Source organism: Balaenoptera acutorostrata, chromosome 9 (assembly GCF_949987535.1).
Source record: "Balaenoptera acutorostrata chromosome 9, mBalAcu1.1, whole genome shotgun sequence".
Taxonomy (NCBI): Eukaryota; Metazoa; Chordata; class Mammalia; order Artiodactyla; family Balaenopteridae; genus Balaenoptera; species Balaenoptera acutorostrata.
The window spans coordinates 74,587,997-74,601,132 of record NC_080072.1 but is presented as its reverse complement, the minus strand read 5'-3'; the positions used below and the strand labels follow the sequence as shown (position 1 = coordinate 74,601,132).

The following is a 13,136-nucleotide window of genomic DNA, read 5'->3' as shown; positions in this document are numbered from 1 at the left end:
AGGGCAGATTCCTGCCTCCTTGCTTGTGTTCATTTTACCTTGTTGACCTGGAACTGTTCTCCCTTGGGGTTATTCCTGTTCTGTAGAGTTGAGGCATCATTTCCTCCTCCAGGAAATGATCCCTGTTCATCACTCCCTTCTCTGCCATGCCTCACCTCCCTCTGTGCCACCACCTCTGTGGTGCACACGCCACCACCACACTGTACCGAAACGTGTAATTCAGGTGTCTACAGCCCGCTTGTAAGCATACCTTGCTTACTAAGGAAGAAAACTACGTGCAAGCAGAAGTGCACATACAATTTTAGGAGATTCACAAATACCCCCAAATCTAAGGACACTTAATTAAAAACTTTGTAGACAATGAATTCAGTAAAAGGCCTAACAAGCTTAGTGCCCAGCCAGCCACTACAATTCATGCTCTTGTCTACATAAAATCCTGGAACTCCATTTCAATCCCAGGGGAGGCAAAAAAAGGAATCGCTTTAATATCTAGTTAACATGTTCATTAGTACTCTCAAGAGTATCTTAACATATACCATGAGATAATCCAGTTTTGATGTAAGCATGAAAAAGGCAAGTAAATTATGTATTAAATACCATATATTCTTACTGTTTCTCATAATACATTAATGTCCTATTTAAAAACGTATTTTTTTGAGAGACTGCAACAAATAAAGCCTTTATTAACAGGCTGTTGAGGAAAATTTCAGTGTTTCCTTAAAAAAGCTGCTTTATTGATTTCAGTGGCAAATTTATAAAAAGTTAACATGTCTTGATCTATTCAAAATTATGATTTACATTATTAACACAATGACAACTGCATGTGTACAGTTAATACTGCACTCACACTGTACATCAATAAAAGTAAATAGCCAAGGGGTTCTTCTAAGTTTTAAGATTAAAAACCATAATGCCTTGAAATAAATAGCATGATTACAAACAGGTATTATCTAAAAATACAAACATACATGCTTTACAACACCTCCTGTTCTCTCTTCATTCTAAAAGCCTCATTTACTTCATTTACAATTTGTTTATAGTTTTAAACATGCTTTTGTACTCTTCACAGTTAACTGATTTAAAATGAATGCTTCGGTCTTCAAAATAATTTTAATGGTGGATTAACATCGATAAAGGTGTATTTAACATTGATCAATGTTTGAAGTGTCAAAGAGCAAAAGAAAACAATCCTCTTAAATATGTATAAATATTTAAATATAGAAAACCTCCATCAATAGTTGAAACAAAGTACATTTAATGGTTGCATTGAAAAGGAGAAGTGGGCGATTCATGCCAGGGGAAGATTTAAAAATGAGACTTTTCAAACACTGCCTATGGGACAGCCTCATACTTTGATAACTTAAACCTCATTTTACTTAGGTATACAGAACTATTTAAAAAAATCACACCCACAAGTAAAAAATTGGTAATTTGTTTACAAAGTGCAATATCTCAGTACAGCAAATTCATCTCAAAGAAACAGAGTATGTGTGGCTTCTTGGCCTTTAAAACTCCCCTGGTTTCCATTTAGATGGTTTAACATTTAGTTGTGATACGTAACACAAGAAGCCTGTGTAATGAAGCTTGGGCCCCTTAATACCTGCTATTAATTAATTCCAACGTAAGAGTATGAGACCTGGAAAGTAAACTGTCAACATCTGATTGATGAGGTACGGATTATGTGAATAACATTTATGGCCTGGTACCAGTCAGTAATCCCAACACAGACTATTGCTCTGTAAAGAATTCTGTATGGTTTGCATGTCCTTCAACAACTGAAGATTTTTCCTGCTTTTTTCTCCAGGTCTCGGTTTGGCAAAGTCCTTCTTATTTGTGGTCCCTGTGGTTGCAGAAGAACGGCCGCTGCTGTTTCCTTCTTCATCAAGAGTCTTTTTGGTGGTTCTTAATTCCCTTTTCTGCTTCTCCAACTTCTGTTTCTCCAGCTATACGAAAAAACCAAGGCAGGGAAAAAAGGAGAAATTAATGAAAACATATTTTTCTGAAAACTGGTATTTCTAACTCTCATACTAACTAAAACGCATATAATATATTCTGGGTTTATATTTTTAAAGGCTTCAAAAATCTATTGTACTAGTCATTTAACAGTGTTTAAAATATATAGTGACATAAAAACCTGTAAACAAGAGTCAACACATCAATTCTGGTGCTGTATCAGAAGTTAAGACTTGCCAAAGTGCAGTACAGGGTGAGTGAGAAGCAAGGGAGTTCGGGGGAAGGTCTCAAGGAGGCGGCAAAAAAATCTGACATGGGAAATACAAGACAGGATTTTAATACACGAAGGAGAAAGGCATCCTAGAAACTAGTCTGCACAGACAAAGAAGCACGTTGCAGATGGATGAAGGGATGTAATGGTAATGTATTAATACTATGAAAAGGATTTTTAATTTTATTATTTCACCTTTTAGAATAATTTAATTTCAAATAGGGAGCTTTATTTCTACTTTAGCGGCTGGCTGAAATAAATCGCTGCTGGCACACTGGTTTTCCATTGAATAAAGTTAAATCTAATGTACAGGAAACAAATTAGATCATTACTCCTATAGGAATCATTTGCTTGTATTTATTCTTGTATTTTTAGTATGTGAACTTTGGAAAAAAATGCTTAAAAAGCTAGGTTTTGGAGTTGCAAAGACCCCAGTCTGCATCATACCTCTGCCATTTACCAGTGAGTCCTTGGGCAAGTGACATAATTTCATTTTAGGGTATGCCCACCTCCCAGGACCTTGGCTCCAGTTTCCTCATTTGTAAAATGAAATACATACTCACCTCATAAGCCTTCCATGAAAATTAAATAAGATGACATAGAGCACTCAGCATTGTGCCTATTACACAGCAGCCAATTAATAAATGTCTGCCAACCTGTTCCGCTACCAGTCTTCTCCGTTTCAGTCAACCGTACCACCGTCCTCTCCCTCCACATGATATCCAGCAGCAAGCAGCCCTGATAATTCTATTTCCAAGACTCACCTCAAATCTGTCTACTTCTCCCCAACTGCAGTCACCGGTGACCTCTGATCAAGATAAGCTTAAATGGTGCAGTTGGTCTCTCAGCCTCTCTCCTGCCTCTATCCCCCTCCCGGCAGTCACAGTCATCTCTTAAATACACCAATCATTACATTTCTCTCTGGATGGAGACCCTGGAGTGTGACTTCCCATTGCACTTAGTAGATACTAAATACATGGTTGTTTTATTAATATAATTAGTAACATAAATGGAACTAAAGATCTTTTTCACATATTTACATCTGATTTATTCCTTTAGAAATTAAGAATTTCTAGGTGTTTTTAAAAAGACTTGGGTAAACTTAGAACCATTTAAACTCATCACAGAGGTAAAGCTTGTTCATATAAGAATATTAAATATATTCAGTACTTGGAAGATGTATTTTAGATTATAAAATCTACTCTAAGAGACTTCAAGACAGTGTCTTCTTTCTTAGCCTGCTTAACACCAATTCTTAATAACTAATGCAATGAATTAATAAGTGTCTACAGTGAAAAATACCTCCTGTAGCTTTCTATCTATGATACACTTACAAGGGCATCAATTAACATATTTGAAGAAAAGGGGTTGTTTTGTTCTGTTTTACTCTTGTTTTTTAATCATTAGAAACGAGTTAAGGAAAACAGAGTTACCTGGGCTTGATATTTTCGAACTTTAGTTATTTGATTGGCCTTTGCCTCCATCCTGCCCACTAACGCCTCCAGTTCGCACTCTAGGTTGTCTTTCAGTTCAGTGGTTGGTGATTCTTGGATAAGTTTCGCAAGCTGCTGGTGATCACTGTATAAAAAACAGAAGGAGAGCTTGGTTAAGTTTCCTATGTTAGCTGGTTAAGTCCACTACATCTCACTCACCATGGGACCACTGCTCTGCGCATTAAAAAACGACTCAATTTTGGGACTTCCCTGGAGGTCCAGTGGTTAAGACTTCACCTTCCAGTGCAGGGGGTGCAGGTTCGATCCCCGGTCGGGGAGCTAAGATCCCACATGCCTCACGGCCAAAAAACCAAAACATAAAAAAACAGAAGCAATTCTGTAACAAATTCAATAAAGACTTTAAAAATGGTCCACATAAAAAACAAACAAAAAAACCTAAAAAAAAAAAAAAGACCCAATTTTTTAAAATAGAGCAAAATTTTCCATATTATTAGTGATAGTGTAAAAGTTTAAAAAAGGTACTGGATGCAAATGCAAGAAGAGTTCTTAATTTCAAAGCGCTAATCATTTATATCTCTGCCTCCCCCACAAGAGCATTACATATGTAGAAAAGGAAAGTCTAGAGAAGGATCTTGTTCTTCAAACACTCACTTCCTAACTTATCAGTTACGTTTAGCCAAAGTCAATGTAGATCAAGCTCCCAAACAAGGAAATAAAACTTAAATGTAAACTTTGGTCTCCAAAACATTTAACAGTTATAGAAAAAGGAGAGATTTCACCCAGAACAGTTGTATTGGTTAAAGTCCTAGTAACTTGTTCAGTGGTTGGTGCAAGGACTGTGTTCAACAAATATTTCTTAAAATATTGCAATATGAAAGACAATAAAGTCACCAAGAAGTTAAATGAGGTTTTAGAACTAAATATAACTAAAAAACGAAAAAACTGAAACTCACAAGCTCATCTGCCCAAATTCATCTTGTAAAGTCTCTAAGACTTCTGCCAGCTCTTCATTAATGCTGCTAGAGGGGGAAGGCGCTGCTGACTTCTTGCTTTTCCCACTTCGTGAAGACACTTGCTTTGCCAAAGGAACACTGCTGACTACTCGATCATTGCACAAGACTTTACTGTGTTGCTTCATTAGATGTAAGACATGCTGAACATTGGCTACCACGGCATGGCTGGGGCTGGTGGACTGAAGAAAAATGAAGAGAAGTAATTGAAGCCACATCCTCTAGAAAAATGTTTTCTCTTTCCCCCCTAAGCCTGGGTAAAAAGACCCTCTCCGCCTCCGCAGAAAAGCCTGTGATACAAACCTCCTGGTGTACAGTGCATCTCCAGTCTCCCCTTACTCTCCACCCTAGTGTTACCCACTCGGTTTACACACCCATCTCTATTAGCTATGGACGAACACCCCAACTGTCCCCTGCTCCCAGTCTCTTCAGTCTCTAACTCCATAGTTCTATCAGTTATCCTCCGAAAATATTATTCTGATCCCGTTCTTCTATTTGACACCCTTTAATGTTAAGCTCGCTGACTCTAATGTCCAAACTCCTCAGCACAGAAATCAAGGCCCTATAACACTAAGCTGCAACTTCTACACCTTGGCCTCGTGTCCCACTATCTCCTACCTGTTCTCCACTATTTGAATGAACTGTATTTGCACACGTCATTTCTTTTGTGTGCCAATTTTTATACCATTTTTAAAAACCAGTTCAAATACATGATTTGTAAAGACTTTCTTAAAACATCCAGGTAATTAATTGGTCCATTCTCAGATCACCTATGGCATTTACCTCGATCACAGGATTTATCACAAAATATTGTAATTGTGTTTGCATGTCTTTTTCACTATTAAGTAGTGTAAGCACTTCCAGGTGGTAGGGACTATTACCGTATTCATTTCTCTGTCCTCTAGTAGGAAGCATTAAGTTCATGTCTGTCCCATAAGCAATGGGAAAAACCTGGTAGCCCTCTCAAAATGTTTCTTTTTGTTTTGAACACTAAACAAGTCTCACTGTGCAATTTCAATTTAGAAACAGACAGCTGGGCCAGCGGGGCTCCATTAGTGAGTTTAAAGCGCACAGTCCCCGGCAGCACGCCGAGCTCCGTCAGTGTGCAGCCACGGCTCAGACGCGTACACTTAAAGGTCTGCCAGTGGATGCTAATCAGCCAGCTTTGCAAACCACTCAGCTAAGCGAAACAGGTGCTCTTTTTATCCTAGTTTTTGTTGTTAGGTAGCACACTGAATTTAGTAATATATATACAAAGATGTATACACCACATGAAGTGGGGTTTATTCCAGGAATGCAAGGCTAGTTCAATGTTTGAAAATGAATCTATGTAATCCAGCATATCAACAAGGTAAAGAAGAAAAATCACATAACCATATCATTTGATGAAGAAAAGCATTTGAAAAAAATCCAATACCCATTAAGGGTATAAACTTTCAGCAAAGCAGGAACAGAGAGAAATTCCCTCAAGTTGACAAAGAGCAGAGACAAAGAACCTACAGCTAGTATCATACTTATTGGTGAAAGACTGCCTTCCCCTGAAGATCAGCAAAAAGGCAAGGATATCCACTCTCATCACTCTTACTTACAACATGATACAGGAAATCCTAGCCAGTGCAGTAAGGCAAGAAAGGAAATAAAAGGCACAAATTAAAAGGGAAGAAATAAACTATCCTTATTTACAAATGACATGATTCTTCACATAGAAAAGCTTACGTACATCCAAAAAATAATTCCTAGGACTAATAAGTGAATTCAGCAAGGTCACAGAATATAAGATTAACATAAAAACCCAAATATACTAACAATGATCATGTAAAAGCTGAAATTAAAATAATACAATTTACAATTGCTCAAAAAAATTTGTATATAAATCTGATAAAACAGGAATGGGACTAATATGATGAAAATCCTGATGAAAGAAATCAAAGATCTAAATAAGTAAGAGATGTACCATTCTCATGGGCTGAAAGACTCAACAAGGATGTCAATCCTCCCAAATTAATACAGTTCCTATCAAAATTCCAGCAAGACCTTTTCTTTGGTAGAGAAGTTTTTTCTAAAATTCACATGGAAAGGCAAAGGAACTAGAAGAGCTAAAAGAATCTTGAAGTTCTTTTTCCTGTTATTTTTCTGACTCCATTTATTAAGGAAATTTTATGTCTTGAATCCAGTAATTTAAAAAATTGGAACGTGTATTTTGTCTTTTAAATTTCATTTTTTCTAGTAATTCACCTTTATTTCACTTTACAAATGTACTGGTTTATGACAATGTATAAATAAAAATAAAAACTGGTTCTCCACAACAGATAGTTTGGGAAACGCTCAGATGACAGCACATTCTTAGCTGTTAGAATATTTCACAAAAAGTACAAATTACAACTTCAAAAGAAGACCTCAGGTTGAAAAGCCCTATCTTTGAACCTGTCCTGTTCAAGTATTAATGACTTCAGTGAGAATTACCAAAGATAGGCAAATTAAATTTGGGGATAACACATATAAAACGGAAGACTGAACTAGATTCTAATCTAATGTGGGATAGGGTGAATCAATTCCTATAGTGCTTCATTTGATTAAAAATTCTGTATAAAACAATCAACTCCACAAGTATAGGACCTAGAGAGGCTGATGCTAGGACTAAGCAGAAGACCTATTACTTCAGATGAGTCCAGAATTAATGAGCGACAGGGATGCTGTGGCTTCCCCGTGACATTAGTGTGATGCTAGGCTGTTAACAGACTATCCGGAACATGACAAAGGCTCTCTATCCTGTGCTAGTCACACCACATTCAGAGGACTATATTCGACTTAGGAAGGGAGTGATGAGGTGGTTAAGAAACTCATAAAGCATATCTTATGATGAAGAGCTGAAGAAAAATAATTATTTATAACCTAGAATAAGGAGATGAGAATAAAGATACAGCTATCTGGGACTTCCCTGGTGGTCCAGTGGTAAAGAATCCGCCTTCCAATGCAGGGGACGCGGGTTCAATCCCTGGTCTGGGAACAAAGATCCCACATGCTGTGGGGCAACTAAGACTGCGCACCACAACTACTGAGCCCGGGCGCCTCAACTAGAGAGCCCACGGGCCGCAAACTTCAGAGCCTGCGTGCTGCAACTAGAGAAGAGAAAACTGGCACGCCACAACTAGAGAGAAGCCCGCACGCTGCAATGGAGAGCCTCTGCGCCGCAACAAAAGATCCTGCACGCCTCAACAAAGATCCCACATGCTGCAACTCAGACACAACACAGCCAAAAAATAGTTAATTAAAACAAAAACAAAAAAACCCATTAATCTATTATCAATATAAGGTTAAAAAAAAGATACAGCTATCTTCTAAAGTTTTAAAATTTTTCCTATAGTTAAGGGTTCATTTGTCTATGTGGATCCCTGAGAGCAGAAAAAAATACCAATGAGTAGAATTTATAGTGACAGATTTCATCGCACTTAAGAACTTTCAAATAAAGCTGTCTAGAACTGTGAAGGGCTGTTTGAGGGTATAATGAGGTCTCATCAGTAGATGTATTTGGACAGAGTACATGACCATTATTCTGGATGTTTACATAATGAAGACACTGGACAGGGAACTGTACTAAGTGGGTCCCAAATCTAAATGAACATTAGATTGAGACTCGGGAACAACTGACTATACTTTCTAGGTCCCACACCCAGAAAATTCTGATTTAGTAGAACTGTGGTGGGGCTTCGTCATCTGCTTTTTCAGATGCATAGTCAGTGATTCTGATGCAGCTGGTCATCCTTTGAGAAACTGTTTCCAGCCCAACTCAAAGATTCTATGGCAAAGTAGAAGAACCTTGGTTAGGAACAAAGGTTCAAAGATGAACCTTTTGACCTTGGTAGGTCAAAAGATGGTCTGCAATCCAAGAAGAGGTTAAATTTAGGGTAAAGGACAGCCAACGACAAAACTTTTTAAAAGTGATTTGGCCGCACGCATCTACAAAGGGCAAGTGGAAAAGCTAGGAAATAGTTAATTCCCTAAGCTTTCACTGAGGATTTACTGTGGGGTTAAAATAAACAAATAAATACCTAAAATTAAAATTTACTCCTCAAGCTTCTCAAATTCACAATCTAGTTGGATACTCAAGGCATCTATACATGAAACAACCAGCAACACAAACATTAATGAAAAAGTGGTATAAACTAACACAATGTTAAGCACTTCTTAGAAATCACCCAGTACTTGCTGATATTTGATAAAATTATCATCTACACATTTTTAAGCACTAAAGGAACTTAAGATTCAAGTCTATGTATGACTGCTTCTTGGAGAATGAATCCTATAATAAGCATGTGAGGACAAAGAGGATGCGACTTCTTTTCATTTAAATATCTATATCTAAATACAAATCAACAGGGCTGATACTAAAAATCCAGTGCTACAAACATACTATTTCCTATCTGCAACCACACCTTCTGCAAACCAGAGTCTCTGCTTTTGCTCGTAACTTCCCTTCTGCATATACTCTACCTGCTTTAAAGTGTCCCCCCAGTCTCCTCCCTGCTCCCCCAGTCCCATAAAACTTTCCTTCATCTCATTCTCACATCACTATGATCCAATTGGTAAAAAAGCTGAAAAATATTTCCGCCGTTTATAGGTATACAGGCAGATGAGTGGATTTAATTCAAAGATCTAAGTTGTACAAAAAAAGCCAGAGTTCGACCAACTCACCTTTCCAGCTACAAATGGCATATCACCCAAGCATAATCTATAATGTGGTTGTGCAGCAAAATAGTTCCTAGAACCTTTCTGCATGGAAAAGAAAAAAGAAGAGCAATTTTACTCACATGATGATAAAAGCTGGCTATATAGGACTAACCTGAAACTTCAGCTTACTGCTGGGCTACTGCTTGTTTTATCTCTACTGGCATTATGGTCTGGAGCTCCTAATAATACTCGTCAACACATATCCTAGCCTAGGAAAGGCTAGGAAAGAAAAAATAGTTCCTGACAAAACATCAGTTACAGTCTCAGTAGAGAAACTGTGTGTGTGTGTGTGTGTGTGTGTGTGTGTGTGCGCGCGCGCACACGTGCATATGTATATACATAAACTTTTAAGTGCAAAAGATAATGCGATACTGAATAATAACTAACATCTGTGTGGTGCTATGTAGTTCTAACACTTTCATATATATTATCTCACTGTCAGGGTGAACATTTAGAAGTAGATATTACTTATCCCTATTTTCCCAATGAAGAAACTGAGAATGAAAGAGATTTACTCATCCAAGGTTGAAGTACCACATGGTTTGTAAGTGTTTTCACATAAACTATGCCAAGTAATAACCAGCACTTTGACTTAATGGTTCTTTTTTCATACCTTTTCTGGTGGTTTTGACTTCTTTTTTTTAATTCTTTTTGCATTGGGAACACATGAGGTTGCCTTATCTTCAAAGATAAGTCTATTTGTTTCTAGACCAGTCTGCAACTAGGAAAAATATGAGAGCCTAAAGTTAATACTGTAGAAATAAAAGCTATGATTCAAATTTGAGATCTGCCACATAAAGGCCTGTAAAAAACCTACAGTAGTATCGTATAGTATAGAATGAAAAACCCATCATAGCTTTGTAGCTGTATCTGGAATCAATCTGCCAACATTTATCCAATATTTTAAATCAATACCACTCTCTCAATTTACTTAAAGTGCCGTCCTATAATTTGTCCTTTCACTTAGCCTGGAAACTTTTAGCTCCTTATTTGAGGTTGGTCCTTAAATTATATCTAATGAGTTAAAGGCAGTATTTCTAACTCCAAACCAACGTTTCAACATTTTCTTCTTTTCATGCACGGCATATACAACAGCGCTAGACACAAAGCAGCTGGAGAACAAAGTACAATTTCTTTCTCTTTTAAAAACTCATACACTTAACAATGTAAGAAAAAGGAACTGGAAATCTATGTCCAAAAGAACTGGAAGGTATATCAGAGAATGTTATCAAGCCCTTTTCTCTAGAAGCTTAGTAACTACATTAATTTAATATGGTAGAAATTCCACATTAATTTAATATGGTAGAAATTCCACAAACAGTTACTAAGGATTTCAAACAAGGACTGCTCTTTTCAACTTTCCTTAAAACATATAATTACATACCTATACACAGGTATGTGTGTGTGTGTGTGTGTGTCTGTGTTCGTGTGTATTTGTCTAGAATAGTGGTTTTCAAACCTGCCTATGTATCAAAATTGTCTGGAGTTTATGAGAAAATTCAGATTGTCAGGTGCCTCTCCAGACGTCATGATTTTAAACAGTCCAGGCTGGGGAAATTTATATTTTAAAAGTATTTTAAAGTTCTTCAGGAAATTATGATGGAGCTCAAACACTCAGAACCAGTGGATTAGTTAAAAGAAATCCTGAGATCATTACTAATGCTTCCCACAATGACTGCATTCTTTGGGGATAGAATTTATTCAGTGACAAAGGAACACAGGGATTCCTACTCTCAGGAGTGTCTACATTCCCACGCTTCTAACGATGCTTTATACATAGTAAACTGAATGGATATAATTCCATGAACATGAAATTACTACTCTGGAAGACCTATGAAGCCAATGAGTTTGAACAGTATACAAAACAAAAAAAATGTGAACTATTTTAACTTCTTAAGTTCTTCCCAGTAGCTGTCATATATTTGTGTGGCAGAGTTTTAACATTTTTAAGTGCTTTCATTATATTTTCTCTCATTCGATCTCTCCAACATTAAGAAGATGTAAATAAAGACCAGTATCAGTGGTAAAATCCCAAGCTCTGAATGGTTACATATCTCGCCCAGGACTACACAAATTATGGTTAGACTTGGAACCACATATCAACCCCAGACCCTGTTCTACCACGACAACAGTGTTCACTATCAGAACTCAAAACCTTTACGGAGGGCTTCCCTGCTGGCGCAGTGGTTAAGAATCTGCCTGCCAATGCAGGGGACACGGGTTCGAGCCCTGGTCTGGGAAGATCCCACATGCCGCGGAGCAACTAGGCCCGTGAGCCGCAATTGCTCGCAATGGCTGAGCCTGCGCGTCTGGAGCCTGTGCTCCGCAACAAGAGAGGCCGCGACAGTGAGAGGCCCGCGCACCGGGATGAAGAGTGGCCCCCGCTCTCCGCAACTGGAGAAAGCCCTCGCACAGAAACGAAGACCCAACACAGCCAAAAATAAATAAATAAATAAATAAATTTAAATAAATAAATAAATAAAAAATTAAAAACAAAACAAAACGAAACACAAACCTTTACTGATATATTATCAGTAATAACTGATTTGGTCCCAACTTTTTGCCTGCTAAATACAAAACAAAACTACCACAAAATAATTTTTTAAATTCATAAAATAATGAACTTGTTAATTCTGTATTTCATGTATAATAGAACTCACCACCACAATGTATATAAAGCATAACTTTAAAGTTTGCATGTTATGAGTGAGGAAACAGAGGCACAGTACAGTGGCCTACCTACCCTAAAGAGTAGAAAGGGGAGAGAAACCAAGTAATCTCAAAATTTGTTGGTGGTCAAAAATAAAGCCACATGACTATATAACTCAGAAAGCACAGAGAGGTAAAAAATACATACAAACTGATCAGAAGGTAAATATTTGAGAAAGAAAATATATCGGGTTTAATAGAAAGAGAATATGTTAAGTCAATGAATTCTGGGAAGCACTGGAAAAAACAGACAAGATAACACAGATGAGATAATAGATGTTTACAGTCCTGCGAGCACATTTATGAAGTGAGCCCAGGACACCGCTGGCATCTGGCCACAACCTGAACTGCAGAGCCTCCTCTCCTAATTGTTTTGGAATCAGGACCTGCTTCTTGTGTTAATATTATGAGAAAAGATACATGTAAATGTTATAAAACTTAAAGACTTTGGAAGGGGAGGGGCAATAAATGAGAGGTATTTGAATTAATAAGCTCACATGGGGAGAGTCTTCAGTTATAAACATAAGTATTTTATTTAGCCTGTAAGATGTTGGATATAGAAATGTTGCTATATCTTCTAGAAATGCAGTTCTAGTTGGTATATATAAACTCAATGATTCGTGAATTCACACTGCCTCACCTATTCTACCTGGTGGCCACTGCATGGGATAAAAATTCAAGGCTAGGAATGAGCAGAGCTCATTTTCCTTATATGGGTGGCTTTTGTAAATTAGTATGGGTCACCACCTGTTGGGCAGCCCACTACCTCAGCTACTGACCTAGTGTCTCGAGGCCACCAAAAAAGGGAAGCACTTACAAGTAGGATACTGAATGAGGCTTTCGAACATTTCCAATAGTGACTAATGTGAAAAGTTTTAGATGATTACGTATTATATTATGTATACAGTCGCCGATATTTTTTAGTCTATTGATTTAAAAAAAAAATAAAGCTGATCGAAAGCCCACAATTAAAAAAACCCTAAAGAATTGCTCAGCTTTTACTTTCTGCCT

General features: G+C 37.4%; 1 protein-coding gene across 4 annotated transcripts in view; it reads right to left on the bottom strand.

The window, feature by feature from the left end:
- Window positions 1-712: 712 nt before the first annotated feature.
- The window catches only part of CEP57 (centrosomal protein 57), a 42,892-nt gene continuing 30,468 nt past the window's right edge, over window positions 713-13,136 (bottom strand). For 3 of the 4 annotated variants that reach the window (XM_007191191.3, XM_007191190.3, XM_007191189.2), the window contains 5 exons: window positions 10,030-10,137; window positions 9,381-9,458; window positions 4,632-4,870; window positions 3,658-3,802; window positions 713-1,943 (listed from right to left, as the gene is read on the bottom strand). In XM_007191191.3, coding sequence (XP_007191253.2) covers window positions 1,710-1,943; window positions 3,658-3,802; window positions 4,632-4,870; window positions 9,381-9,458; window positions 10,030-10,137 — 804 coding nt within the window. In that variant the 3' untranslated portion in view covers window positions 713-1,709. The remainder of the gene's footprint in view (window positions 1,944-3,657; window positions 3,803-4,631; window positions 4,871-9,380; window positions 9,459-10,029; window positions 10,138-13,136) is intronic. The other variant, XM_007191192.2, reaches the window with a different exon arrangement.